This window comes from Heteronotia binoei, chromosome 18, assembly GCF_032191835.1.
Source record: "Heteronotia binoei isolate CCM8104 ecotype False Entrance Well chromosome 18, APGP_CSIRO_Hbin_v1, whole genome shotgun sequence".
Taxonomy (NCBI): Eukaryota; Metazoa; Chordata; class Lepidosauria; order Squamata; family Gekkonidae; genus Heteronotia; species Heteronotia binoei.
The window spans coordinates 30,701,183-30,727,990 of record NC_083240.1 but is presented as its reverse complement, the minus strand read 5'-3'; the positions used below and the strand labels follow the sequence as shown (position 1 = coordinate 30,727,990).

Here is a 26,808-nt window from a genome sequence, read left to right as displayed (position 1 = left end):
ACACGGAATTTGAAGATACATTATAAAAACAGATGGTGAATACATCAATTATCCCAATTATAGACTGCCGGCCATTTCACAGAAGAGGGGAAGGGGGCGAAGCAAGCCTGAGAAACAGCCAGTCAAGATGGAAACCGTCGATGTCCTCAACCAAAAGCCTGGAGGAACATCTCTGCCTTGCATGCCCTGCGGAATTGCATAAGGTATCGGAAGGCCCTGATGGAATTTGGCAGAGAGTTCCACCAGGTCGGTGCCAGGACCAAAAAGGCCCTAGCCCTCATTGAGGACAGCCAGATGTCTTTAGGGCGGGGGCCACCAACCGATTGCTGTCCAAAGAGCACCAGGCCCTCCCAGGGACATAATTACTTCAAAAGGATGGAACACAGGAGTTGTGCTATTCCACCAACAAAGTTGGGGGGGGCGGGGACTTTGTGTCTCCCAAAGCTTTCCTTTTGCCAATAACTGAAGCCCCATAAGCAGTTCTCCCCCCCCCCCCTTAACTTAAACACCAGGTCCAATGGCTCCAGTTTCTGTTGGCGATTCCATTTTTGCAAATGCCACATTCAAAAATCTAACATCTCCTGCTGGCACTGCCTGCTCTTTCCCTCTTCCCCTTGCACAATTGCATTGGTGACTCATCCCCAATACAAAACAAGCAGGACTTCAAGTGTTTTTTGGCGCTGTTAGCATTGAGCCGGAGAACCAGTGTCGGCTCTGGCTTTCAATTTGCTGGCTTGGTTGGATTCCTTATACCGCAAGGTCATCATGAGCAGGGCATGCATTGTTTAGAAACAGCTACACTTTGAGTGAACTGGCTTCTGTTGCACTCGTGCAGTCAGCTGCATCCATTACCTCAGCATGTGTACAGAATTGGCTGGATTAAGCTGCGTTGCCCATGCAGCACTGCGAGACTAACCCAGCCTCCTGAAGCTGGTCGATGCCAGAACCTCGATGTGATTGTAGAAAAAGTTCAGTGTATTACAGAGATGAAAAGAACAGTCAGGGCTCTTAAGAAGATCTTCCAGGTAAGGGCTATGGCTCCATCGAAGAAGACATGCCTTGCATGAAAAATATCTTTGGTTCGGCCCCCCAGAACATCCGTTTAAAAGTTTTTGCTTGTGGCATGCTCTCCGTCTACAATCAGGGAGCTGACTGTTCAGAAAGTTATCTGTTTTAAAACATCTGTACCATTTTGCATGCTAATTTACTACCCGCCCTCTATACGTATGCCTGCTTTTTCTAGTTCCATTTCACTTCATTGCACATGAAAGCTCATACCTTGAATAAAACATTGCTGGTCTTCAAGGTGCCATGGGACTAACTTTGTTCTATCGCTTCAGACCAGGGGTGGCCAAACTGTGGCTCAGGAGCCACATGTGAATCTTTTACATATATTGTGCGGCTCTTGAAGCCCCACCACCCCGTTGGCCAGCAGCTTGGAGAATACATTTAAAGCTAAAGTTGCTTTCTTTCTACCTCCACCTCCCCATCTATTTGCCTTCCTTCCTTCCTTCCTTCCTTCCTTCCTTCCTTCCTTCCTTCCTTCCTTCCTTCCTACCTACCTACCTACCTACATCTGACATTTATTCTATGTGGCTCTTATGTTAAGTAAGAAACCAACATGGCTGTTCATGTTGATTTATCCAGATCCACCTAGCAAATATAGATGTCTGATTTGCATGCTTACATTGCTTCCTTGCAGCTGCCACCCTCCTTTCCATCAGTTTAAAAAGGCACTTGGGGATGGGCCGTGGCTCAGTGGTAGAGCATCTGCTTAACAAGCAGGAGGTTTTAGGTCCAGATTAATCTCCAAGTTCTCCAGTTAAAAATATCACATAGTGGATGATGTGAAAGACCTCTCTGCCTGAGACCCTGGACAGCTTCTAGCAGTCTGAGTAAACCATACTGACCAAAGGTCTGGTTCAGCATAAGGCAGCTTCCTGTGTGTAAAAACAAAAAAGTCTGAGATTTTTTTGGTTGAGACTTACTGCAGAGGTGCCTCTGGGTGTCCACGAACCCAGGGAATCTTGCAATCAGTTCTTGCAATTGCTTCTTCAAAGAGACGCTGTTGGTTTTCTGGACATAAAAAGCAGGCAATGCAATTTATCTCATGAAGGTTACGTAAAAGATGCATCTGACTGAGCAGACGCAAAAAGGGCATCGACTACAAGCAATTGTGTGCTTTACAATACAAGCCTCATACGGTATGACCTGACCATGACCTCGACAAGCACTGCCTCTTCTCCAGTAAACGAGATGATATTGTTCTCCATCTAGGTAAAGCAACCAACCACTGTAATGAGCTGGGCCTGTAGCGCAAGTAGCTACTGTGCAGCCTCAAAATATCTCAACAGACTGGTGGTCTTGAAATTTCACTGGGAAATAACTGGGCTGTCCAATCAGGAGGCCTGCCTCGTAGGTAATTTGATAGATGTAAATTTGCCAAAGCAAGAATACGGAAGTTCTTAGCATGCCTAACTTTAGGCAGCAGATAGGGTAAAAGACCTTTCTCTTCTGTCAGAGCAGACAATACTAAGCTAGATGGACCCATGTTCCATCTCAGTAGAAGACAACTTCTAGTGACATCATCTTAATTAATAGGTAAGTTTATAAGTGAGGTGCTAATCCTTAAATTAACCTCAATTTAGGACATTTAGGACTTTGGGGTGGAACTCAGGGAAGCCCACTTTCAAGTTTTAATGAAGTCTACAAACAAACTGGAAACCAATGTGATTATCAGAACAAAAAAATCATTAGGTTATCAGGGCTTTTTTTTTTGTAGCAGGAACTCCTTTGCATATGAGGCCACACACCCCTGATGTAGCCAATCCTCCTGGATCTTACAGTAGGCCCTGTACTAAGAGCCCTGTAAGCTCTTAGAGGATTGGCTACATCAGAGGGGTGTGGCCTAATATGCAAAGGAGTTCCTACTACAAAGTGAGCCCTGGGTTAGACCAGGGGTGTCAAACATTTGTTACGAGGGCCAGATCTGACAGAAATGGGACTTTGTGGGTCTGGGCCATGCGTGTCATAAAATGTAATGCCTAGTAGCAGAGATATAAACTTTATAAAAGACACAAAGATTTTTTTAAAACTTAAAATACAAGCATGCTTAAACCTCTTGCGATATTTTGTTTAAAATAGAAAGGTGGGAGAGCAGTAGGATTTGGCAATGCAATTTTTAAAATAAAACATCAAGAAAAAGCACAAGGATCACAGCAGAAACTAAAAATATAAAATGCTCTGAGCTTAGTAAAACAAGAAACGGCTGAGCATTGCAAGCTTCTCCCCTGCCCCCTAAGTCTACTCAGATTGGCAATTGGTCTCCACTGTAATATTGCCCTTTGGCTGTGGGTTCCCATGTTGGGGTACTTACTAGGCACCGGTTCTCAGGTCCATTCAGCAGAGACAACCTGGCTCAAAGCATCAACCCTTTATTTGCAAGGAGACAACTCCAGGAAGCAACAGCTTCAGCTGGCCATAGGAATGCTGAAAGTGAAACTACTTTAGTTCCACTCCATTGAAACACATTGCAACACAGATAAAGCTGCAAGGAAAACTTGGAATGTATTTCCTTGGCAGCTTTGCAAGCACAGACCTGCTGCAGCCCACAAAGACAAGGCAGAAGGAGTTGGGAACATCAGCAGCCTCAAAGCTTGAAGGGGTGAGGATAAGGAGGGGGGGAAAGGTGCCCCTTGGGCCTGATTAAACCCTGGGCAGGCTGGTTCTGGCCCATGGGCTGGACGTTTGACACCCCTGGGTTAGATGAAGTTGAATAAAGGAGAATGGATAGAAACAGATGTGCTGTTAAGACAAAGGACACAGGATCCAGCTTGGTAGGGAGGTGTTGGTGTGAGAAATCAAGGATCATGAATCTGATTAGTACAAAGAAGAAAGGAGAATTAAAAAGAAAAAAAAATAGAATTTTCCAGGTCAAAACAGCAAGACTGAGAAATTAAAAATCCTCCCTGATAGAAAAAGGCTATCAATATCTTGTTTAGTCCACAGAGTGTTAAAGCTGCAGTACTGCAGACCTAAGCTCTGCTCACGACCTGAGTTCGATCCCCAGCAGAAGCTGGGTTTTCAGATAGCCGGCTCGAGGTTGACTCAGCCTTCCATCCTTCCGAGGTCAGTAAAATGAGTACCCAGCTTGCTGGGGGGAAAGTGTAGATGACTGGAGAAGGCAATGGCAAACCACCCCGTAAAAAGTCTGCCGTGAAAACGTTGTGAAAGCAACGTCACCCCAGAGTTGGAAAGAACTGGTGCTTGCACAGGGGACCTTTCCTTTTTTCCATCTCAAAGAATGTTCAAACACATTCCAACTGCTTGAGAGGGAGAAGAATCAGTTAGTGGTGCAGCTGTGAATTTGCTAGGTAAATTTGGGAGGAAATATAGGGTTTAAGTATATGGGGGGATTGTACATTTCTGGTCAGAAGAGGGGTCAAAGTTGCAAGAGACTGGGTGAACAGCAGGTCATAAAACTGTCCCTGAACAATGCGAGGAGGGGACAGAAACTGCAAGCAGGGAATAGGCTCTCTCTGAGAATTGCATTGATCCTGACTGAGAATATAAAATATTATGTTGAGCCTGACTGAGAATATAAAGGACCAACAGTGACACCTGGTGGTAGATGGGAGCTATGTCAAACCAAAATGTCTCCAAAGGACGCTTTGGGTCTGAGTCAAAAGATCACTACAGACGTTATAATTCAGCTGTTTATTCTTCCCTCCTCATGGTGTCAGGACTGCCTTAAATGAATCTGACACATTTTTTTAAAAAGATGCACCTGTGTGTGGGGAGAGGTACTCCCGACTACAGTGGAGGGATTGGATGATCCTTTCCCTCCAGGCCAAACCTAAAGGGTCCCCCAAATCATGTTTGCCAAAGTGTGAGTGGGTGGGAGGGAGGGGCGGGGAGGAAGAGAGATACAGGATTCTTAAGTGCTTGAGGTGAGGACAAGTGGTGACCTGTGATCCATCTGGTCCAGTCTGTGTCCCTCCACCCCCGCTATTATTTACTGTCAAAATAACCACCTGAGACGTATTCACAAATCTTCTGGTATCAAGCCTAGCTTCATCTTGATTCAGGCTGTTTTGTGCTCTCTATGTAGGATTTGAGTGGCAGGGAGAAAGAGATCCATACAGCAGTGCCCGTAGCTGTTAAAGCTGCTAGGCTATCCTCATGAATTCCCTCTTTTACCTTCCTCCCTTCCTCCTCCTTTCACTCCCTAAGGGCAGCTGACAGCCCCCATTTGTGGGACTTCTGCAGGCACCCGGTTGGACACCGCAAGAAACAGGACGCTGGACTAAATAGACAATTGGTCTGATCCAGCTGAGTTCTTCTTCTTGTTTATAGCTGGGCTTGCCAGCTCTGGCTCAGGAAGTACTTGCATTAAGCCCCCACCTCTTCACCACCAGCCAGCTGACCACCCTGTCAAAAAAAGGGAGGAATGCCAGAAATTAACATTCTGTGCCTACGTAGAATCATACGGTTGGAAGGGGCCCCGGGGCCATCTAGTCCAACCCCCTGCACAATACAGGAAATTAACACATGGAATTCACTGCCATGTGGCGGCAGCTACAAGGATAGACAGCTTCAAGAGGGGATTGGATGGAACATCTAGAACAGAGTTCCATCAGTGGCTATTAGCCATAGCATATTGATGGAACTCTCTGTCTGGGGCAGTGATGCTCTGTATTCTTGGTGCTTGGGGGGGGCACAGTGGGAGGGCTTCTAGTGTCCTGGCCCCACTGGTGGACCTCCTGATGGCACCTGGGGTTTTTTTTGGCCACAGTGTGACCAGTGTTGGACTGGTTGGGCCTGATCCAACATGGCTTCTCTTATGTTCTTATAAATTCACAAAAACCTCCCCCACATGAACCAGAAGTGACATAGACACATTGGGGGTGATGCTTTGGTTTTGGGGCAAAACTCCATGGCAGAAGCTATCATAGAGTTTTGCCCAAAAACCAGAGCATCACTCCATGAAACACCTATGTCACTTCTGAGTCATGTAGGCATGTTGTGTTAATTTCCAGCTTCCCTCCCCACCCCAGTAAGTGTGCCCCCATTTCCTGCTGGCTGCTCCAAGGAACCTGGCACCCCGACCTATGAGCAGGGCACAGAGAGAGGCCTTAGTCCCCCAAGCTGTTGATTAGTCAGAGGGTTATTGCCACTGAATTTAAGAAGAGTTGGGTTTTACACTTCACTTCTCTCCCCTAAAGAGTCTCAGAGCTGCTTTCAATCTCCTTCCCCTTCCTCTCCCCACAACAGGTGCCTTAGAAGGTAGGAGGGGCTGAGTGAGCTCTGAGAGAGCGGTGACTGGCCCAAGGTCACCCAGCAGGCTTTGTGTGGAAGAGGAGGACTGGAGAATCAAATCCGGTTCTCCGGATTAGAGTCTGCTGCTCTTATGCACTACACCTCCGTTCCATTTATTAGAGCCAGCAGCAGCCGTTGATGGGTCAAGCCGTCCTACCAGTCTGTCAAATCCCCCTTGTAAAGCCAACTTAAACATCGTGTCCTTTTTCATATTGTATGGCAATTAGCCTCCTCAGTTAATTATGATTTGAACGAAGTACTTTTTTTTGCCTTTCCGGAATCTACTGCCCATCCTCAACTTTGTTGTGGGAATTTCAGTCTTGTTTGACCATATTTTCATATTAGGCCACACCCCCTTGATGTAGCCAATCCTCCAAGGGCTTACAGGGCTCTTCATACAGGGCCTACTGTAAGCTCCAGGAGGATTGGCTACATCAGGGGGTGTGGCCTAACATGTAAATGAGTTCCTGCTACAAAAATAGCCCTGCTTCAACACGTGTTAATTCCAACCTGCCTTCCAGATCGTTCTTTTAAAGAGAGAGAGAGAGAGAGCGCACACACACATCCTAAGTGCGTTTGAAATATTTAACCTCATCCTCCAACACAATTGCAACCTTTCGCCATTTTGTATCCATTGTACACATCTTAAGCGGAGGGACCAAACACATCGCTTCTCTTCCACCACAAGTTTTTATTGGTTTAGTATGAGCTCACCACACTTCAGCCAGCCAGTCTTAGGGCCTGTGATACATGAATACAATATTCTGGAGAAGTAGTTACACTTAATAGACTCCCGTCTGTAAAGCTTTTTGTACAGAGGAAATAAACAAAAAAATTTAAGCCCATAACAAAATAGACATTAGCTGTCAAACCAATTTTTCTTTATCTAACAAAATCTGATAGCCAAAAAACTGACTAAAACTACAAAATCGGAATACATACCACATGGGTAAAAGGTTATCCTTTTTTTTTTTTTCCTTTTACATCTATTATCAGCTTACCCTATAAACTGGGTTGATTTGTTTAGTGGATTAATAGATCCATACAAGATTAAGTGTTGAACTGCTAGAAAGCCGCCATTAACAATGGAAGAATTGGCTTTTCCGGTAAGATGGTCGCATTGGTATCTTGCTTTTGTTTTCATGTGAAACAGACATGCATATTCAACCAGGGACCCAGAGGAGGAGGAGGTGAAGACCATACTGGGTTATTGGTGTCACTCGTCTATCTTAAATAAACTTGTGGTCTAATTTCTGGCCTTTGGCATTGCCAGCTAGGTCTTAATCTCCAGGGAGATTCCCCCCCTGCAGTCAAAAGTTTTTGCAAACGTCTCTTCAGCCCAGCAATTCGGTCACCTACGTTTTTGGCCGCATGGAGAGATCTGGATCCCAGCAACACCAAATCCTCATCTTCTCGCCCCAAACAACACAATGTGTGTGTGTGAGGGAAATCACAGCCCTTTCCCCCCAAATCTACCCACTTTATTTAGAGCATCACCTTTTCCTGCTGGTGAGGAGGGTCTGGTCTGGTCTAGATGGGTCGATGGACCGTCATTGAGTTGTGTGTGACAACCTTTTTGAACCATGATTCTAGGGCAGAACTCTTTATTAAGCCCACTTGTCAAGGGGTTTGTCTTCAGGATGGATCCGTTCCTAACCAGCTCTGGAAAGAGAACTTGCCAGGATCGATGGATGGAAAGGGAGCAATGGTTGTGCCTTACCAGGAATAGCAGGGGTGAGGTGGGAGAACAGAGAGTGATTGAGACCCCTCCCCAGGGAATGTAGTTCCTCGACACTTTCTCTCCCCAAATGCAAGAGTTTCAAGAAACCTGGCAACAAGCATAACAATGGAAGAATTGGAGAGAACCACAATCCGTTTGTAGCCTTTTTTGCCCCTTCTTCAACTGATACTGCTGTGTTCCGATAGACAGTTTTTGTTTTTCTTGTTCATCAAAACCTTGGAAGGGAGGGGAGACTGAAAAGGCCCAATCCGGGTTATTGTCCAAGGAACGAGGCATTACATACATATCTATCCATTTCTTTTCAATCGTTGACATCGCTAAGCAATAACAGTACAAATCCTTCCCTAGCTTATATGTCAGGCTGTGCAAAGGCATGGTAGGAATTTGGTAGGTGGCCAAGATATATAGAAGGACAGATAACTGGATCCCCCACCACCACCCCACCCCCAATACTGTAGATATTATTCAAGCTGTATCCTATAGAGAAAGAGAGGCCCAGATCTACATCAGCTGGGGAGAATCCTCATTTCTTTCTCCCACCAGTCTTCCTCATCAGGAGTATCAACACGTTGCAGATCCAGAATGCAGGGAAGGTTTTCCTGAAAGATGCAAGGGACCTTGGAAGCCAATTAGAACTCAATGTAATTGCATGACAAGAAGTGAAGCTGGATCAGGGATAGAGGCATACTTTTGCACATACCGAAAACAAGCATAACAATGGAGGTTAAGGGTCTACAGCATACTCTGAACACTAAAATCCAGGCTCATTTTGTAGCAAGAGCTCCTTTGCATATTAGGCCACACACCCCTGATGTAGCCAATCCTCCAAGAGCTTACAGGGCTCTTCATACAGGACCTAATGTAAGCTCCAGGAGGATTGGCTACATCAGGGGTGTGTGGTCTAACATGCAAAGGAGCTCCTGCTACAAAATGAGGCCTGCTAAAATTAGATTGTGCAAAAAAGGCTGGGGGAGGAGGAGGAAGGTGGAACGTAGGGCCTAACTAGATGAACTGCAGAAATTTGGGATCAGAGCTTTTAAAAGGGCAATAGCAGCTGTGCATGACCTCGATTAGAAAGGATTCCAACCTCACACGACTTTGCCAAAACTGACTCTCGTGCCCGCTGTTCCTTCCTCAGAAATTTTCTGTGTTCTCATTTTCCCTGCTTGTGTGTACCTGTTGCTTGGGGGGAGGGTGTTCTGCTCTACCTGCATTTTGCTCCCTCCGGTAGCCAATTCGATAGGACATTGCTTTACGTCCGACATATCCCCCCTGCAGATTTAGACTGTGGGTTTTTACGCTCGACGTAAAGTGATGTAATATTAACTTGACCACTAGAGGGAGCAAAACACAGGCAGAAGGGGGGGGGTAACCTGAAGCAACATGAACACACTAGAAAGGGAAAAGAGAATGCAGAAAAGCCATCTGAATACAAAAGAAGAACAGGGCAAAGGTGGTCACTTTCAACAGGCAACAAAAGGTGTAGGGAAGGAAAGCTGAAGCCCCCCAGAATGGGTAGCAATGAACTAACCTGGAGAGGAACTTTTGGTTGAATGGCTAGGAGCTCTTCTTCCTTGTAGCCTGCATCATTAGACTGGCATTAACTCAAACTGCAGATCGTACAGCCATCTACCTTCCAGCTCTCTCCCCCCTCCCTGGACAGGGCAAAAATGGACATTTCACTTTTTTCAGTAGCGGTAGTGTTAACAGTTATCTGATTCCACTGTTCCTCTGCCAGATTTCAGTTAGGATATTTAAAAAACGAGCTAATTTAAATGTACTACCAACAGGGGATGCAAATATCCACCAAGGACTAATTCAAGCTCAGATCCCAGCTATGATTAGAGAAAAAGAAAAGTTTTATCTCGGCGGTCTCTTCCCAGAGATTTCACTCTCTACTCAGATCCGCTTCACAGATTAACCATTCCCAATACGTGGGTTTTTCCAGACCAGGTTTTTGATGCAACTTGGTTTAACGATACCGGCTTTTCTTCACCCTTACAGACAATATCCTTTGCTGGTAATTGCTCTCTTATTTTTAATTTGAATTTTTCAGGAAAACTTTTTTTTGGGGGGGGGGCAGAGCAACTATCACCAAACAATACAGCCCGTAAGGGAGGCAAAACCCCCACGCGGTTCAGAAGTCGAGCTGCATACAAAATCCGCTGTGGAAAAACCTTTCGAGATCAACCTCCATTTCAGAAAACACAAGTGTTTTTGGGCACACACTAAGAACATGTCTCTCTTCAACCTGTGTACCTGTAATGGGAAGAAAACCACACATGCACTCAAACCCACCAATTGTATGCTAGAAAATCAAACGTTCTTTCTTATTTGGAGATTAATCTCGGCAATAGAAAAAAATTAACATATGAGGTCACTTCAGACTTGGTGAAGTCGCTGAAAAAAATCACAACGAAAGAAAACCCCCAAACACCTTCAGAACTTTGCTAGGCATACAACTCCACCATAACAAGACATACATCTCTGCTTTCGCTTTTAGACCTCGGTATGGATGCGTTTGAGAGATTTCAGATTAAACCAAGGGGAGTCTCTTTATGGGCACCAAAGAGAGAGAATCCACCGCCGTTTTGTAAACTCCAAAATAACCAAAGACTCAACAGTTACTAAGTTAAAATAAGTTAGAGAAAGGTCCACCTGAAAATCTGTAGTCACACAATTATATGAGTAGGACTAAAGAGAATCCACACATTCAGAAGTCTTAAGACTCTTTTTTTCCTCTCTGGAAAACGTCTACGGGACATCTCGGGATGGAGCTGGCTTGTGCAGTCAAGAGCTCCATGCCAAAGTTCTTTGTGGCACTGCCAAGCATAGAAAGGAAAGGAAGAGCTTTCCAGAAGAAGGATGCTGAGGGAGGAAATAAATGCCACATGTCAATCCTTAGCTACTCAAGTGTCTCAGGGATCAACTGAAAAGCCACCGATGTTTCCAACAGGCCGCCGGATGGAGGCATCTCCTGTTGGCTGATGTAGCGAGGCGTCCGTGTGAGCAGGTGACGCCGACTCATACTGCCACCACCACTGTCACTGAATGCTGCTAAAAGCTCAAGGCAATACTGGAGGCGAAATTAAAATGGAGACACAACTGCTCTGTAGTGCTTCTTCTGCGATGAGGCCCCCCTTTCAAAATGTGAACCTCTGTGGGCTGGGGGGAACTGCCCTGTCTCCGTCCACGAATGTACGCTAGAAACGCAGTTGTGCTCTTTGAGCGGAAATACTGGCAAATGGCTTTTAGGTGACGCGAAAGCTGGGAATGGGATGGGGAAGGGCATCTCTGGTCCAGCCCGTTTCCAGGAGCAGAGCCTCGTGTAGCGCAGTCCTCTCCGCCTCTTCTCTTTCATCAGTGCTTCTCCTACAGAAAAAAGGAGAGAGGGGGTTTGGAGGAGAACCATACCCAACGCTTCTTTCCACTGAGTCAGAGCTTTGGTCTAGCAAGGTTAATAATGCCTGCTCTAACTGGCAAGCAGCTGTCCTGGGTCTCAGGCCAAACGCAGTCTTTTGAACTCGAGATATCGTGGACTGAACCTGGAACCTTTGCTGCATGCAAAGCGGACACTGCGCCACAGTAAAGGTAGTGCAAGCACCAGGTCGTTACCAACCCATGGGGCGATGTCACATCAGGACATTTTCTTGGCAGACTTTTTACGGGGTGGTTTGCCATTGCCTTCCTCAGTCATCTGCACTTTACCCCCATCTGGGTACTCATTTTACCGACCTCAGAAGGATGGAAGGCTGAGTCAACCTTGAGCCGGCTACCTGAACCAGCTTTTGCTGGGATCGAACTCAGGTTGCAAGCAGAACTTGGATTGCAGCACTGCAGCTTTACCACTCTGTACCGTGGGGCTCCCTACCCCTTTGCCTAATGACATCATCAGCGTACACTCGAGCAGTGGTCTCCATCATGATATCTGTGGGTAACGTAGGGCCTGCCGACACCTTTCCTGGTGCCCTGTAAGGGTTTATAGATGATGGGTGGGGCCAGGTGGGGCTTTTGCCAAAAAAGGCTTCTGATTGGCCACTGGAGATCTGATTGAGCGTGCAGATTTTTTGGGGGGGGCATTGTTTTGGCAGCAGCTGCCATGACAGCACAAGGATCTACACTGCCTGACTGAAGGCAAGATGCCCCAGCCATTTGTGACTGACTCTGCCTCCCATGGCAACCATTTTGTCGCTGGTGGGTGCAGCCAGCAATGATTGGTGGCACAGGCTGTCATCTTGGCAGCACAAGGGAACTGCTACAGACTATTGATGCTACACTTGTTTAAAGATGGGTGCGGCTGCTCACGGTTAAGAACATAACAAACATCAGAAGAGCTCAACTGGATCAGATCCAGGGCTTTTTTTGAGCAGGAACACAGTTCTGGCTGGCTTGGAGTCAGGGGTGTGGCCTAATATGTAAATGAGTTCCTGCTGGACTTTTTCTACAAAAAAAAAGGCCCTGATCAGACCAGTGATTCGTCTAGTCCAGCATCCTGTTTCACACTGTAGCCAACCAGTTCCTCTGAAGGGCCAACAACAGGGCCTAAAGGCCGAGGCCTTCCCATGATGTTGCCTCTTGGCTCTGAAATTCAAAGAATTACTGGTAGCCACTGAAAGACTATTCCTCCATGAATCTATCTAATCCTCTTTTCAAGCTGTTTATTCCTATGGCCATCATCATCTCCTCTGGCAGCAAAGTCCACATTTGAATCACACTCGGTGTAAGGACGTATTTCCTTTTGTCCATCCTGAACCTTCAAAAGAGCCCAAGAGAAGGGGGCACAGGAAGTGAGTGGTGAGTGACACATCAAAACTCATGCTGAATAAATGTTATTGGTCTTTAACGTGCCCCTGGAATTTCATCTTATTTGTGCTACAGCAGACTAACATGGGTACCCCTTGGCAATCCTCACTGGAGAGGGGACTTGGGTGAGTGTTGAGGCTCATAAGGTCTGCTTGAGTGGGGATCCACCATGTCCATGAGGTAGAAAGAGAATCACCAGCTTAATGTCCCCCAGTGAGAGCCAGTTTGGTGCAGTGGTTAAGTGTGTAGACTCTTATCTGGGAGAACCAGGTTTGATTCCCCACTCCTCCACTTGCAGCTTCTGGAATGACCTTGGGTCAGCCATCGCTCTTGCAGAGCTGTCCTTGAAAAGGCAGCTTCTGGGAGAGCTCTCTCAGCCCCACCCACCTCACAGGGTGTCTGTTGTGAGGGAAGAAGATAAAGGAGATTGGAAGCTGCTCTGAGATTTTGATTCAGAGAGAGGGGTGGGGTATAAATCTGCAGTCTTCTTCTTCTATGTCAGAGAAACTGCTCTTGAGAGAACTTGTGACTGACCCAAGATCAGACTAGCAGCTGCATGTGAAACTGTGTGGAATCAAACCCAGTTCTTCAGATTAGAGTCCATGCTCTTAACCACTACACCAAACTGGCTCTCTGATCCTAGATCAATACTCTTAGCCATGATACACCACATCAACCTTTGGATCAAAAGTAAATCCAGCCAAGGCAAACGAGATGAACACGCATGCTAGACAGACTATCACCAACCTCCTGCTTGTGAGATTTGTCCTGCTGATGGATCCCATTTGCAGAGCCAGAATTTCCAATCATCTAAAAAAAAGAGGAGGAAAGATCACTTGGCTGGTCTCAGGTGAGCTATGGACCCACATCACACAACTGTCAGATGGCTCATTCACAACAAAGACCAGCACCATTAAAACATCAGGCCACTCAGATGTAATCCTTAAGCAAGATGCAACAACATATTTTTAAAAGTGCAGCCATTTGAATTTCAGGCACGACTGAAATCATCTCCCAAAAGGAATGATGCGTGACTTGGGAGAGGGGACTTCAGAAGGGTCTAATGCAGGGGTGGCCAAATTTGCTTAACGTAAGAGCCACATAGAATAAACATCAGATGCTTGACAGCTGTAAGACATGAACATCAGATGTTTGAGAGAAGGGAGGGAGGGAGGAAGGAATGGGGCAGTGGGGGCTTCAAGAGCCACACAATATGTGTGGAAGAGCCACATGTGGCTCCCAAGTCACAGTTTGGCCACCACTGGTCTAATGCCACGAAGACTACCTTCCAAAGCAGCCATTTTCCCCAAGGGAACCCACCTCTGCCATCTGGAGACCAGCTAGAATAGCAGGAGACCTCCAGGCCCCACCTGGTAGCTGGCAACCCTGATTCTCCAAATCAGACCCTGCTTAAAGGCCTGGGGTGGGAACCAGACACTATGCAGATGTGTGTAACTTTTTTCTCTCCCAGGGCTTAAAACAGGCAGAGGGCATTGCTGGTTAGAGGAAGGGCAATGGATGGAAGCGGTAATGCACATCGTGCACACACCCTTCTCTAGCACTGCGGTCTTGATCTAAATCTCCTTTGAAGCTTGCTTTTTGGCAACCCAAACCGCATATGGGGATCTCTGTGCAGAATCCCACTGGCCCAGAAGCCTGAACCTGAGATATATGCCACATTTTCAGCAATGCTAAGGGATAGGGAGGACACATCTGGTCTCCCAGTGCCTGCCAGGCTGCCTAGGGATGAATCCTCAACCTCTGTAGTCTATGCTCTCCAGCTCGCTAACATCCTGACATCCGGCTTCCTCTTCCTCATCTACTGTTCTCTCTTCAATACTATCCAGTGTCTCCCCCTTAAGGCAAAACCCAACCCCTGCACAAGAGGGGCAATGCCTCCTAGACCAGGGGTCTCCAACTCTTCTGAGCATGCGGGCACCTCTAGAATTCTGACAGGGTGGTGATGCAACTACAAAATGGCTGCTGCAGAAGGCGGAGCCAACCATACAACAAAATGACTGCTGCAGGAGGCGGAGCCAACCACAGAATGTCAGGGGAGTGAGGACATGTATAACTCTGATAACTCTTCAACATTTCAGGCAAAACTCCATTTAACAGGAAGCTTTATAAAATGAACTATTGTTTTAAAAGCATTTTCTTGTATACACAAAGCTTGCTTCTGATCATACAGTGAAGATCCTGGTGCTGTGGTGGCAGCTGCCGCTGAAGCAACTCAAAAACATCTGCTCAGACGATGTCCACTGGCCAATCAGTAGCCCTGCTGGGCACAAGCCTCATCCACTTCTTAGAAACACTGGGTGGACTCCAGGAAATAAATTAGCACCATGGTGCCCTTTGGCATAATGCTGGGGATCTCTGACCTAGACCATATCCGTCTAAACTGGAGATGCCAGGAACCAAAACTCAAACCTTCTGTGTGCAAATCAGATGCTCTACCACTGGAGCAACGGCCTATTCTTAGCTTCCTTACACTGATTCAGGCCATTCATCTGTCAAGGTCAGTACTGTCTATGGTTGCCCAGTCTCCAAGGTCTCAGGCTGAAGTCTTTCACATCACATCACTGGAGATGCCAGGGATCAAACCTTCTGCATGCAAAGCTGAGGCTCTTCCACTGTAGAAGTGGCTGCAGAGAGTGGTGCTTCCTCGTGACCTACCTGTGTTTTTTCAGGACAGGTCCTCATGGCTTCCATCAGCTTCTCCATCTGCTGGCCCTGCTCCAGGGCGTTCCGCAGGACGTCCTCAGTGCTGACCAGCCGATGTTGCAACCGGAGAACCTCCGACTCGGACGAAGGGTCTATCAGAGAATATCGCCTCTGATCTGTGACCGATTTCTCTTTATCCTGTTGCAAAGGTAGAAGGTTTAAGGTTCTACAGAAAGATTCTCAGAACTGGGAGGTATGCAGGTTGGAATCCTGCCTCTGCCTTAAACTCATTAAGTGGTCATATCCATGGCACATATATGCATGCATTTACTTATTAATATTCTACTTTTCTCTCTGTTTGGGACTCAGAGCACACTCCCCCCTTCCTCCATTTTACCATAACAGCCACCTCTGAGGTAGGTCAGGCTGAGAGTAGGTGACGGGTCCATGGTCATCTAGCAATTAAGGAGAAGATGATGATATTGGATTTATATCCCACCCTATACTCTGAATATCAAAGACTCAGAGCGGCTAACAATCTCCTTTACCTTCCTCACCCACAACAGACACCCTTTGAGGTGGGTTGGGCTGAGAAAGCAGCTGCCCTTTCAAGGACAACTCCTACAAGACTCAAGGCCATTCCAGCAGCTGCAAGTGGAGGAGTGGGGAATCAAACCCGGTTCTCCCAGATAAGAGTCCGCACACTTAACCACTACACCAAACTGGCTCTCATATATATATTTTGTAAAATTATATTTTATAAAATTTATCTAACACTGTGGTGGGCCGCAAAATCCTCATTGCCCCAAGCAACACGATTGTTTGAAGCAGAAGTCCTCTCTCTCTCTCTCTCTCCTTTTCTCTGAGCTATTCTTTCCTGTTTATCTGGAGATAATATTGGCTGCCTTACAGGGTTGCTGTAAACCTTTAAGGATCATATATAAGAACACTGAGTACCCTAGGAAGGATAGCTGTTGAGTTGGTTGCTGGTCATGTTTAATAGGTGATTGACTTCCCCCCTCCCCACCACTAGAGGCTACTGCAGTCTCACACAACCACGGATTGAATAGCTCACCGTGCATATATGAGACAGTCTTTGCAGTGGTTAGAGGGCCAGCCTAGGATCTGCAAGACGTGGATTTCTCATGAAGCTGGCTGAGTGACCTTGGGTAAGTGACTCCCTCTCAGCCAGACCCACTTCACAGGTCCGTTGTTGGAAGAAAGTATGAAAGAGAGAATCACGCATGTTGCACAAAGCCCCTTGGAGGAAGGAAGGAAGGAATCTCGAAAATGTACAAAACAGAGATGAGATGCTGGGAAAGGAGGGTGGGAAGGAGGAACTACAAAGCTACTTTTTATGTCCATATTGGGTTTTCACCCAAGGAAACAAATCTTTGTGGCTGTATCATGTGACAATTGATCAATTATTCAATGGTACAGAAGTGTCCACAGGAGCAAAACGATGGTTGATGTGATTGGACATCATGGCAGCCTCTACTGACTGACCCCTACTGGGGGCTTGGAGGACATTCAGAGAGCTGGCTGAATAGAGCCTGCCATGTCCTCCCAGTCTAGTATTCCAAGGAGGTCTCCCATCCAAGTACTTGCCAGAGTTGACCCTACTTAGCTTCCAAGATCTAACAAGACAGGGCTTGCATGGGCTATCCAGGTCAGGGCAAAACTATGGTTGTTTAAAAAAACAAACATAATAGAGTGGGAGAGCCAGATAATACAGCCAGGAGAGCCAGTTTGGTGTAGTGGTTAAGTGTGTGGACTCTTATCTGGGAGAAGCAGGTTTGATTCCCTACTCCTCCAATTACAGCTGCTGGGATGGCCTTGGGTCAGCCATAGCTCTGGCAGAGGTTGTCCTTGAAAGGACAGCTGCTGTGGGAGTCCTCTCTGCCCCACCCACCTCACAGGGTGTCTGTTGTGGGGGAGGAAGGTAAAAGAGATTGTGAGCCGCTCTGAGACTCTTAGGAGTGGAGGGTGGGATATAAATCCAGTATCTTCATCTACCTCACAGGGTGTCTGTTGGGGGGGAGGAAGGTAAAGGAGATTGTGAGCCGCTCTGAGACTCTTCGGAGTGGAGGGCTGGATATAAATCCAATATCTTCATCTACATCACAGGGTGTCTGTTGTGGGGGAGGAAGGTAAAGGCGATTGTGATCCGCTCTGAGACTCTTTGGAGTGGAGGGCGGGATATAAATCCAGTATCTTCATCTACCTCACAGGGTGTCTGTTGTGGGGGAGGAAGGTAAAGGAGATTGTGAACCACTCTGAGACTCTTCGGAGAGGAGGGCGGGATATAAATCCAAGAACTTCTTACATAGCTGTTACTGTCTTAGAAACCATGAACTCCAGCCTGGTAAATTCCTGAAAATCTGAGTGATGCCTGGAAAGGGTAGAGTTTATGGACAGCAGAATTCAGCAGGAATGCAATGCAATACAGTCCAGCCTCCAAAGCTGCCATTTCCTCCAGGGAAACTGATCTCTGTCGTCTGGAGATCAGTTGTAATCCTGGGAGAACTTCAGGCCCCACTGGGAGGCTGGTTACCCTACTTTGAAGGGGTATTCTTTCCCTGCCCCACGTGAGAAATCAGGAGAAAGATGGCCAAGATGGCCCCCCTGACATAAGAGGTTTCTGTTAGTGACTATTAAAAATAACAATTGTTTAAAAATCTTCCCAATTTGCAAGGGACACCTTTTAGATCAGTGGCTCAGGGACCACCTGTGGTTCTTTGATGTGCCACCTGTGGCTCTCTGACATGCCACTTGTGGCTCTCCTGAACACTGCTGCTCAATGAAGCACCCACCCCATGTTCCAGAAAAGTGGGTAAGGCACGCACAATTGCTGTCAAGTCACAACCATTTTACGGCGACCCCAGAAAGGGGCTTTTTCAAAGCAGTGGAGAAGCAGAGTTGCTACTGCCTTCCTCTGCAGAGGTGTCCTGCCCCAGTACTGACACTGCTAAACTTACAAGAGTTGACAAAATTGAGCTCTACTATGCTGCCTTCCCTGCTTGGTAAGGCCACTGCCAAGTGACAGTTCCGGCAATACCTCTAACCTCGGTAGCTACATTATCACTTCAACTTCTTTGCCTGCACCATGCAGGACAAATAAAATATCTTCCATTAGCAAAAAAAGGTAATTTCTGTGTTGATTTTACAGCGGATAGATACAGCGTTGGGCTGTTCAACCTCAAGTCCCAGTGCTTAGCACTCTGAATCCCTCCCTGGCCCGGAACTTACCAGAATAATCAGCTTCTCCCTCAGGCCCTTGATGTCGTCTTTGAGCTTCTGCTCCTTCAGCCTCCATTCCGCTTTATGCACTTCGCGGCTCAAGTCCCGCTCAGGCCCAGGCGAATGTCTGTTGGCCTCCAAGAGCAAAGCACGCAGTTCATTGAGGCTTCTAGATGAAGAGCAAAGAAAGCATCACAAAGATGTTCGAAAGACAAATATACAAAGCGGATTTATCTCAGGCCAAGATGGGGAGCCATATTAGTCTGTCTGTAGCAGTAGAAAGAAAAAAAAGAGCCCCGTGGCGCAGAGTGGTAAACCTGCAGTACTGCAGTCAGAGCCCTCTGCTCATGACCTGAATTCAATCCCAGCGGAAGCTGGTTCAGGTAGCCGGCTCCAGGTTGACTCAGCCTTCCATTCTTCCGAGGTGGGTAAAATGAGTACCCAGCTTGCTGGGGGGAAAGTGTAGATGACTGGGGAAGGCAATAGCAAACCACCCCGTAAAAAGTTTGTGAAGGCAACGTCACCCCAGAGTCGAAAACGACTGGTGTTTGAACAGGGGACTACCTTTACCTTTTTAGCAAAAGAAAAGCAAGAGTCCAGTAGCATCTTAAAGATGAACAAAATTTGTGGCAGGAGATGAGCTTTCCATGGGGGATTTTTCAGATTCAGATATATTGAACCCCCCTAAAAAAAAAAATGGGATTCCCCCCAAAAAACCCAAATTCCATTTTTTGGGCATTCCAAACTTTTTCAGCTCCATTATATCCTATTTGACTACTGTAGTCAATGGGGAGTCTATCTGGGGGTATCCAGGGTTGTGGGGGCTGTTTTTGAGGCAGAAGTACCAAATTTTCAGTGTAGCTTCTGGTGCCTCTCCTCAAAAGACACCCCCCCCCCTCAAGTTTCTAAAAGACTGGACCAGGGGAAACAAGGGAGAATGGGGGCAGCTTCTTTGGGGGTGGTCCAATCTCTTTGAAACTTGGAGGGTCTTTTGAGGAGAGGCACCAGAAACTACACTGAAAATTTGTTGCCTCTCCCACAAAAAAAGCAGCTCCCAAAGCCCCCCAGATATATTTTCCATGGGAGTTATTGACTATAATGGTTACCATAGGCTATAACAGAGCTGAAGGCATTTAAAGGTGTTGCAGTCCTTTTAAATGCATTTGTGAAGCTGCCGTTTCACCTAGAACAGTGCTTAAATAGGGCATTTTCCCATACAATCCAGATTTTTTTCAGGATTATCTGGGATTGGATATGCTCAATAGACAAATATACATCCCCTCTATATCCGGCTGAAAGAATGGCCAATAAATACTGATAAGGTATATTCCAGTTATTTTTTTGCAGTCCTTTTAAATGCATTTGTGAAGCTGCCGTTTCACCTAGAACAGTGTTTAAATAGGGCATTTTCCCAGACAATCCAGAATTTTTTCAGGATTATCTGGGATTGGATATGCTCAATAGACAAATATACATCCCCTCTATATCCGGCTGAAAGAATGGCCAATAAATACTGATAAGGTATATTCCAGCTATTTTTTTGGTTCAGATAGAGCTGAATAGACACCCCTACTTCTGAAGTATATGTAGAAGTGAGCTGTGACTCACAAAAACTCATTCCCTGCCGCAAATGTTGTTAATCATTAAGGTGCTACTATTCTCTCACGTCAGACCATTTGCCAATCCAAATCAGCACAATCGATTCCAGTGGATTCCGCCAATGGCTTTCTGATGCTCCGCCCCAGAAGCAAATAGCCAATCCTAGTTTCCAGAAGTCCCGAGATCTCTCATCCTCACCAACTTTGTTTCTCTAGTTATCGAGAAAAATTCCATGCCACCCCATCCAAGACCCTGCCCGAGGCAGCAGACAAAGAAAAATATGACACATCATAAATGTCAACAGTTAATAAACTGCTGGAACCCAGCTACAAACGCAGCATGAAACACTGAGCAGCTTAAGACAAGTTTCACAGAATTTCTTTCCAGGCTAGAGGCAGACCATAAAAACACAGTTAAATTTACTGGAAGAGATATAAACCCAGAGAGATGACTAAAGAAGAAGTCCTAAGATCCATCTAAGCAGGGGTTCCAGCACATCTAACTATAGTGCTAATGAAAGGTTTCTTCATAAGCAGCAGTTTTGAAAGTAGCCTTAGCTTTCAGTTTTAAATCTTGTTCACAGTACTGTATTTTGCTAGGTATTTTTTTATGTTTTAATGTTTATGATTAGAAGCAAACTGTATACTTCGGGGGGGGGGGGTTGCTGGTTTGTTACGGCCTATGGCTCCAACAATAAAACACTTTGACTGAAAACTGGATTGTATTCGACCATGTTTTTCTGCTTTTTAAGATTATTTTGTATATTAATGAGACGTGAACATGAATGTGTGATGCATGGTGATAGGCAGGGCTTTTTTTGTAGAAAAATCCCAGCAGGAACTCATTTGCATAGTAGGCCACACACCCAAGCCAGCTGGAACTATGTTCCTGTGTGTTCCTGCTCAAAAAAAGCCCCGGTGATACGCAATATATAGGAATGTAATATGAATTGGTAATAAAAATTATTTTTGCAAAAATAACCCCAACAACATAGTTAAAAGAACCACCCTTTAATTAGAAGCCTGGGTAAAAAGAAATGTGCCTAATGGAGAGCAGCATAAATACCACATGAGACTCAAGAGAAAGGTGTTTTAACAGTGAAGCGCCACCACAGAAAAAGCCCTGTCTCTAGTCAGCATTTGCCTCACCTCTAAAGAGAGGGGCAATGAGAGCAGGGCTTCTGAGCCAGTTCTTAACCAGCAGGCTGGATATGTTCAAACATTATATGCATTCAAGGCATTTCTTTTCCCATTATGCTGCTATTATTCCTATTGGGAGGCTCACATTGGGCATTTCCACATTCTTATTTTCCTCTCTTGTAAATTCTTGTTTCTTCGGAGTTTTTTGTTCTGTTCTGCACATGCTTTGCCCCCTCTAGTGGTCAATTCAATATTGCTTCGGTTTGTGTTCAGCATATATCCCTGCAGATTTAAAGTGCAGGTTTTTATGCTGTACATAAACTGATGTAATACCAAATTGACTACTAGAAGGAGCAAAATACGCATGGAACAGAAAAAAGACCCTGAAGAAGGAGGAGCTTTCAAGAGAGGAAAATAAGAATGCAGAAATGTCCATTATTTTCCAGATGCCACTGAGGATCCGAGTTTCTGATGTGCAGATCATTCCGTTTGCCAGCAGTAAAAATGCCATATTTTATCTCTGAAATGGGCAGGGAGGAGGAGACGGAGGTTGACAAAACTGACCTTTCTTTTTTGAGTAGCTCCTGGCTGATCAGGACCAGCTGTCCAGAAGCATCATGGGTTTTCTTGGACACTGTTTCCAGTTCTGATTCCAGCCTCTTCTTCTCTTTCAAGAAACTGTCTGCCTTCTTCTCAGCACTTTTACACCTGTTTTCCAGTGCTGGTGGACAGAACAAAGGAAGGAAATGCAAAATAAAGAACAATCTTGTTCTTCTGAACACTAGATAAGAAGAGTCCAAGTCTGGGCTGCTTTCAGATGTCAAATCAAACATAGTTTGGTTTGGCATGAGGGAAAGAGGGAGGGAACAAGGGTTACCAGCTCCAAGCTGGAAGATTCCTGGAGATTTTGGGGGTGGAGCCTGGGGTGGGCAGGGATCGGGAAGGGACCTTCGGCGGTATAATGGCATAGAGTCCTCCTTTCAAAGCAGCCATTTTCTCCAGGAAAACTGATGTCTGTTGCCTGGAGATCAATTGAAATCCCAGGAGATCTCCAGCCACCACCTGGAGGTTGGCAACCACACAAGGGAATAGAGATATCCAAGAACTTCCCGGCTCATGGTCAGAATGAACCTGAAGTCCTTGGGCTTACATATACCCTTCTTGTCCATGTGGTGTACTGACCGAAGACTTCCTGTTTTGAACGGTCTGAATCTAGCAAAACAACAAAGTGGTTTTAGACAAGAGAACAAGCCGCAGTTTGTTGCATCATCCATGATGGATTTCACAACAAACTGTTGCTTTCTCCAAATCAGGTGGTCTTCAAGTTCCATGCAGTGACTGGAGGGAAGAGAGGGGAGAGTTGCTGGATACAAACATGTTGGGAATTGCCCTGATCATAAACAAACTGAGATTTGTTGTGATGCCTGACTGAATGCAATCTGACTGAATGAAGCTTTTGTCTGAGTCACACACAGAGCTTTTTCTGTAGCAGGAACTCCTTTGCATATTAGGCCACACACCCCTGATGTAGCCAATCATCCTGGAGTTTACATGGCTCTTATTACAGGACCTACTGTAAGCTCCAGGAGGATTGGTTAATCAGGGGTATCTGGCCTAATATGCAAAGGAGTTCCTGCTACAAAAAAACCCCTGCACATCAGAGTTCATGGTTGCCAGCTCTTAGAATACCATCTACAAATCATCCCGCTCAGTCCTAGCCTTGTCTGGTCACAAGTAGTCCTCATGGTTTCCATAGTATTTACTTGTAAGTAGACATTAGGATTTCAGCCTTAGGCAAGCCCCTGAATTTCCAAAAAGTACATGGGAGAACAGTGACTGGATCTCCCTATGATTACATATTTTTATGCCTTTAATATAGGGTTGCCAAGTCCAATTCAAGAAATATCTGGGAACTTTGGAGGTGGAGCCAGGAGACATTGGGGGTGGAGCAAGGGTGCAACAAGCATAATTGAACTCCAAGGGAGTTCTGGCCATCACATTTAAAGGGACAGCACACATTTTTAAATGCCTTCCTTCTGTAGGAAATAATGAAAGATAGGGGCACCTTCTTTTGGGGCTCATAGAATTGGATGCCCTGGTCCAATCTTTTTGAAACTTGAGGGGCATTTTGGGTAGAGGCACTGGATGCTATACTAAAAATTTGGTGCCTCTACTTAAAAAACCAGCCCCCCCAGATACCCGCAGATCAATTCTCTATTATTTCCTATGGGAATAATACTCCATACAGAATAATAGAGTTCCCAGTAGCCATTTCCCTCCCCCCGCTTTCTGATGACCCTGAAAAGGGGGGAGGGCCTCCAAACTGGGGGATCCCCTGCCCCCACCTGGGGATTGGCAGCCCAAGGGCTTTTCTGCACTCTCATTTTCCTTGCGAGTTTCTGTTGCTTGGAGAGAGTGTGTGTTTCTGTTCTACACATATTTTCTCCCTCTAGTTGATTCGATATTACATTGCTTTATATCCGGCATATCTCCTTGCAGATTTAAACTTTGGGTTTTTATGTCAGACATAAATGGATGTAAGACTAAAATGACCACCAGACAGAGCAAAACATGCATAGAACAGGACCCCCATCCCAAGCAACAGGAAAACACAAGCAAGGAAAATTGGAATGTGGAAAAGGTCCAAGGCAAATAGCAGAATTTTGGGGGTGGGGGAAATAGATATCATATCAACACACAGGAGTGCCCCTAAGTCTCTATCCTGAGCAGCAGGGATTTCTTGAGCAGGAATGCACAGGAACGCAGTTCTGGTTGGCTTGGGGGAGGGGGGGAGGGGGTGTGGTCTAATCTGCAAATGAGAACCTGCTAGGCTTTCCCCACAAAAACCCTGCGCAAAACAATGGGGACATGAGGGGGTGTGGCCTAATAGTCAAATGAGTTCCTGCTGGGCTTTTTCTACAATAAAAGCCCTGCTGATCAGAATTACTACCCTGAGTCTTAAATGTGTCCCACCACTGAACGAAGCTCCATTTCTGCATGCAGAAAGCTACCATGGCAGGGGGAGAAAAGAGACCATCTTTTCCTTGACACACACTGGATTTCCTTGTTTAGGAAAATGTAAAATGCCCTCCCCCCCAATCCCCGAATCGAGCAAACTTCATCTCACAGTCTGGCCTGGCACAACTCCCAACTACTAGCCTGTGGTGGATGTGGCTCCAAACCGGACCTCAGCAACAGCGTGTTGTCCTGCCCAACACAAGTCTAAGGAAACTTACCACTTACTTGGGCCCTTAAAGTGTCCGTCTGGGAGACAAGTGATGAAACCTCTTTGTCCTTTTTGCTCAACCTGTCCTGGAGATCTTTAAAAGAAGATAAGAAGGCACAGATGAATGGGCACATAAAGTATGGCACACGGTATTAATGGCACATGGTATTAATGGATGAAATCACAGTTTATAAGAAGCTCTACGAAGAAAAAACTAATTATCAGGAATTATTAGCTGAAACATGGCTCCCGTTTATTAAATAGTTGAACAGATATAAACCAAAGAACTATTTCAAAATATATTTTACTACAACATTAAGATATATTTTAATATTTGACTGGAAGTCTAAACTTGGTTAAGGAGCAGCTGAGTTCGGAGGTTCTTGTTCTCCATTTGGTCTCTTTCTTTTGTTGTTGACTGAACTGAATATTATGATGGATTGAATTTTTTTGTATCTACATTATTATATGTATTATTCATGCTAAGTTTTTTTTTGAATAGCATGCGATTTATTTTTCTTCTGTTTTGTAAATTGTTCAATGATGGAAAGTATAATCAATATATTTTCGAATTAAACAAAAAAGAGGAGAAGGCCAGGTCAGCTTCTGAACACTGCTTTCCACGTACTTTACGAGGGCTTCTTCCAGGATCTCCAGTTCTGGTTTGGGAACTACCTGGAGAATTTGGAGGTGGAGCCTGAGGAGGGCAGGGCTTGGGGCAAGGAGGGACTTCAGCAGACTATAATGCCAGAGAGTCCACCCTCCAAAGCTGTCGTTTTCTCCAGGGGAACTGTTGCCTGGAGATCAGTTGTAATCCCAGATCCCCAGCCACCACCTGGAGATTTAAGCATGCAAAATGAAAGCTGTGCAAAAATTCTATCCAACAGTATTAAATACTCAACTAAAAAAAACCTATTGCGTACTGAATGTTTATAGAAGAAATATCTGTAGAAAAATTCACTGCAAACAAACAATGTAAATGAAAGGCAACCACAATTCAATGGCAAAAATCAGTCCACAGAAATGAATCCAAACACACTCCTCACCAAAGATTTCAGGTTTTCACGGCTGGTAACATCATTAGGGTTTGTAGAATCTTTCGGGATCAAGTGCCATGTTCTACTGGAGAAAGTTTTCCTTCCAGACATTTCATTCTCAGCTGCGGAGAACATCCTCAGTGGCGTTGCAGCCGGAGCAGGCGCTCTGACCTTCTTGGCTGCTGTGCATTGAGTGGGGCCGGGGCTGCTGGAGAGCGACCCTTGGCACTTACCGTGAGGGGTCCTTCTCCTAGGAGGAAAGGAGGACATCTTGGGTGCTTTCCCACCGTCCAATCAGGGAGGCAGGAATCAAAACTTCCTCTTCCTGTGGCTGTGGGGAACCACCCATCTTCAGTTCGGGTGACTCCGAGCAGCAGTATAATGTTAACTGTATCTATAAAAATAAAAAACTTCTAACAAGTGAAACAACAACAACTATTAGTCTGTCGGTGCCCATAGATGAGATGGGCGATCGACGAAAGTATAAACTTTATAGATGGGAAAAGTAGGGAACGGGCCCGAAGGCCATCAAATGTTGGTAGGGATGTAGTTAGATACAGTGGAGAGTTCAGCTGCCCAAGGTAGGGCGATAGATGGGAGGGCAAGATGTCCTCCTTTCCTCCTAGGAGAAGGACCCCTCACGGTAAGTGCCAAGGGTCGTTCTCCCTAGGAGGCGGAGGACATCTTGGGTGCTCCTAGAGCAGTAGGTTACTTAGGGAGGGATCGCCCTACTCAGGCAGTACATGCTGTAAGATTCGTCTACCGAAGGCCGCATCCGCCGACGCGTAAGAGTTCAGCTTGTAGTGTCGAACGAAGGTGGAGATTGACGACCACGTAGCTGCCTTACACACTTCCTCGACTGAGGCGTTCCTGCTGAAGGCTGCGTTAGCGGCTGCGCTTCTGGTCGAGTGTGCTGTGATCCCAAGCGGAACCTCGAGGTGCAAGGCCTTGTAGGCCTCCGCTATGCACTGCTTAATGGCATAACTAATGGCCGACTTGGACATCTTTTGCCCCATTCTGGGTGCAGAGATATTGATGAAC

General features: G+C 46.0%; 1 protein-coding gene across 4 annotated transcripts in view; it reads right to left on the bottom strand.

Moving 5' to 3' along the window:
- Window positions 1-10,360: 10,360 nt before the first annotated feature.
- CLIP2 (CAP-Gly domain containing linker protein 2) overlaps window positions 10,361-26,808 on the bottom strand; it is a 77,301-nt gene continuing 60,853 nt past the window's right edge. For 2 of the 4 annotated variants that reach the window (XM_060258894.1, XM_060258895.1), the window contains 6 exons: window positions 24,741-24,824; window positions 22,069-22,225; window positions 18,776-18,935; window positions 15,539-15,724; window positions 13,610-13,672; window positions 10,361-11,431 (listed from right to left, as the gene is read on the bottom strand). In XM_060258894.1, the coding sequence (XP_060114877.1) occupies window positions 11,420-11,431; window positions 13,610-13,672; window positions 15,539-15,724; window positions 18,776-18,935; window positions 22,069-22,225; window positions 24,741-24,824 (662 nt within the window). In that variant the 3' untranslated portion in view covers window positions 10,361-11,419. Of the gene's footprint in view, window positions 11,432-13,609; window positions 13,673-15,538; window positions 15,725-18,775; window positions 18,936-22,064; window positions 22,226-24,740; window positions 24,825-26,808 lie in introns of those variants that run through there. The other 2 variants (XM_060258896.1, XM_060258897.1) reach the window with 2 other exon arrangements.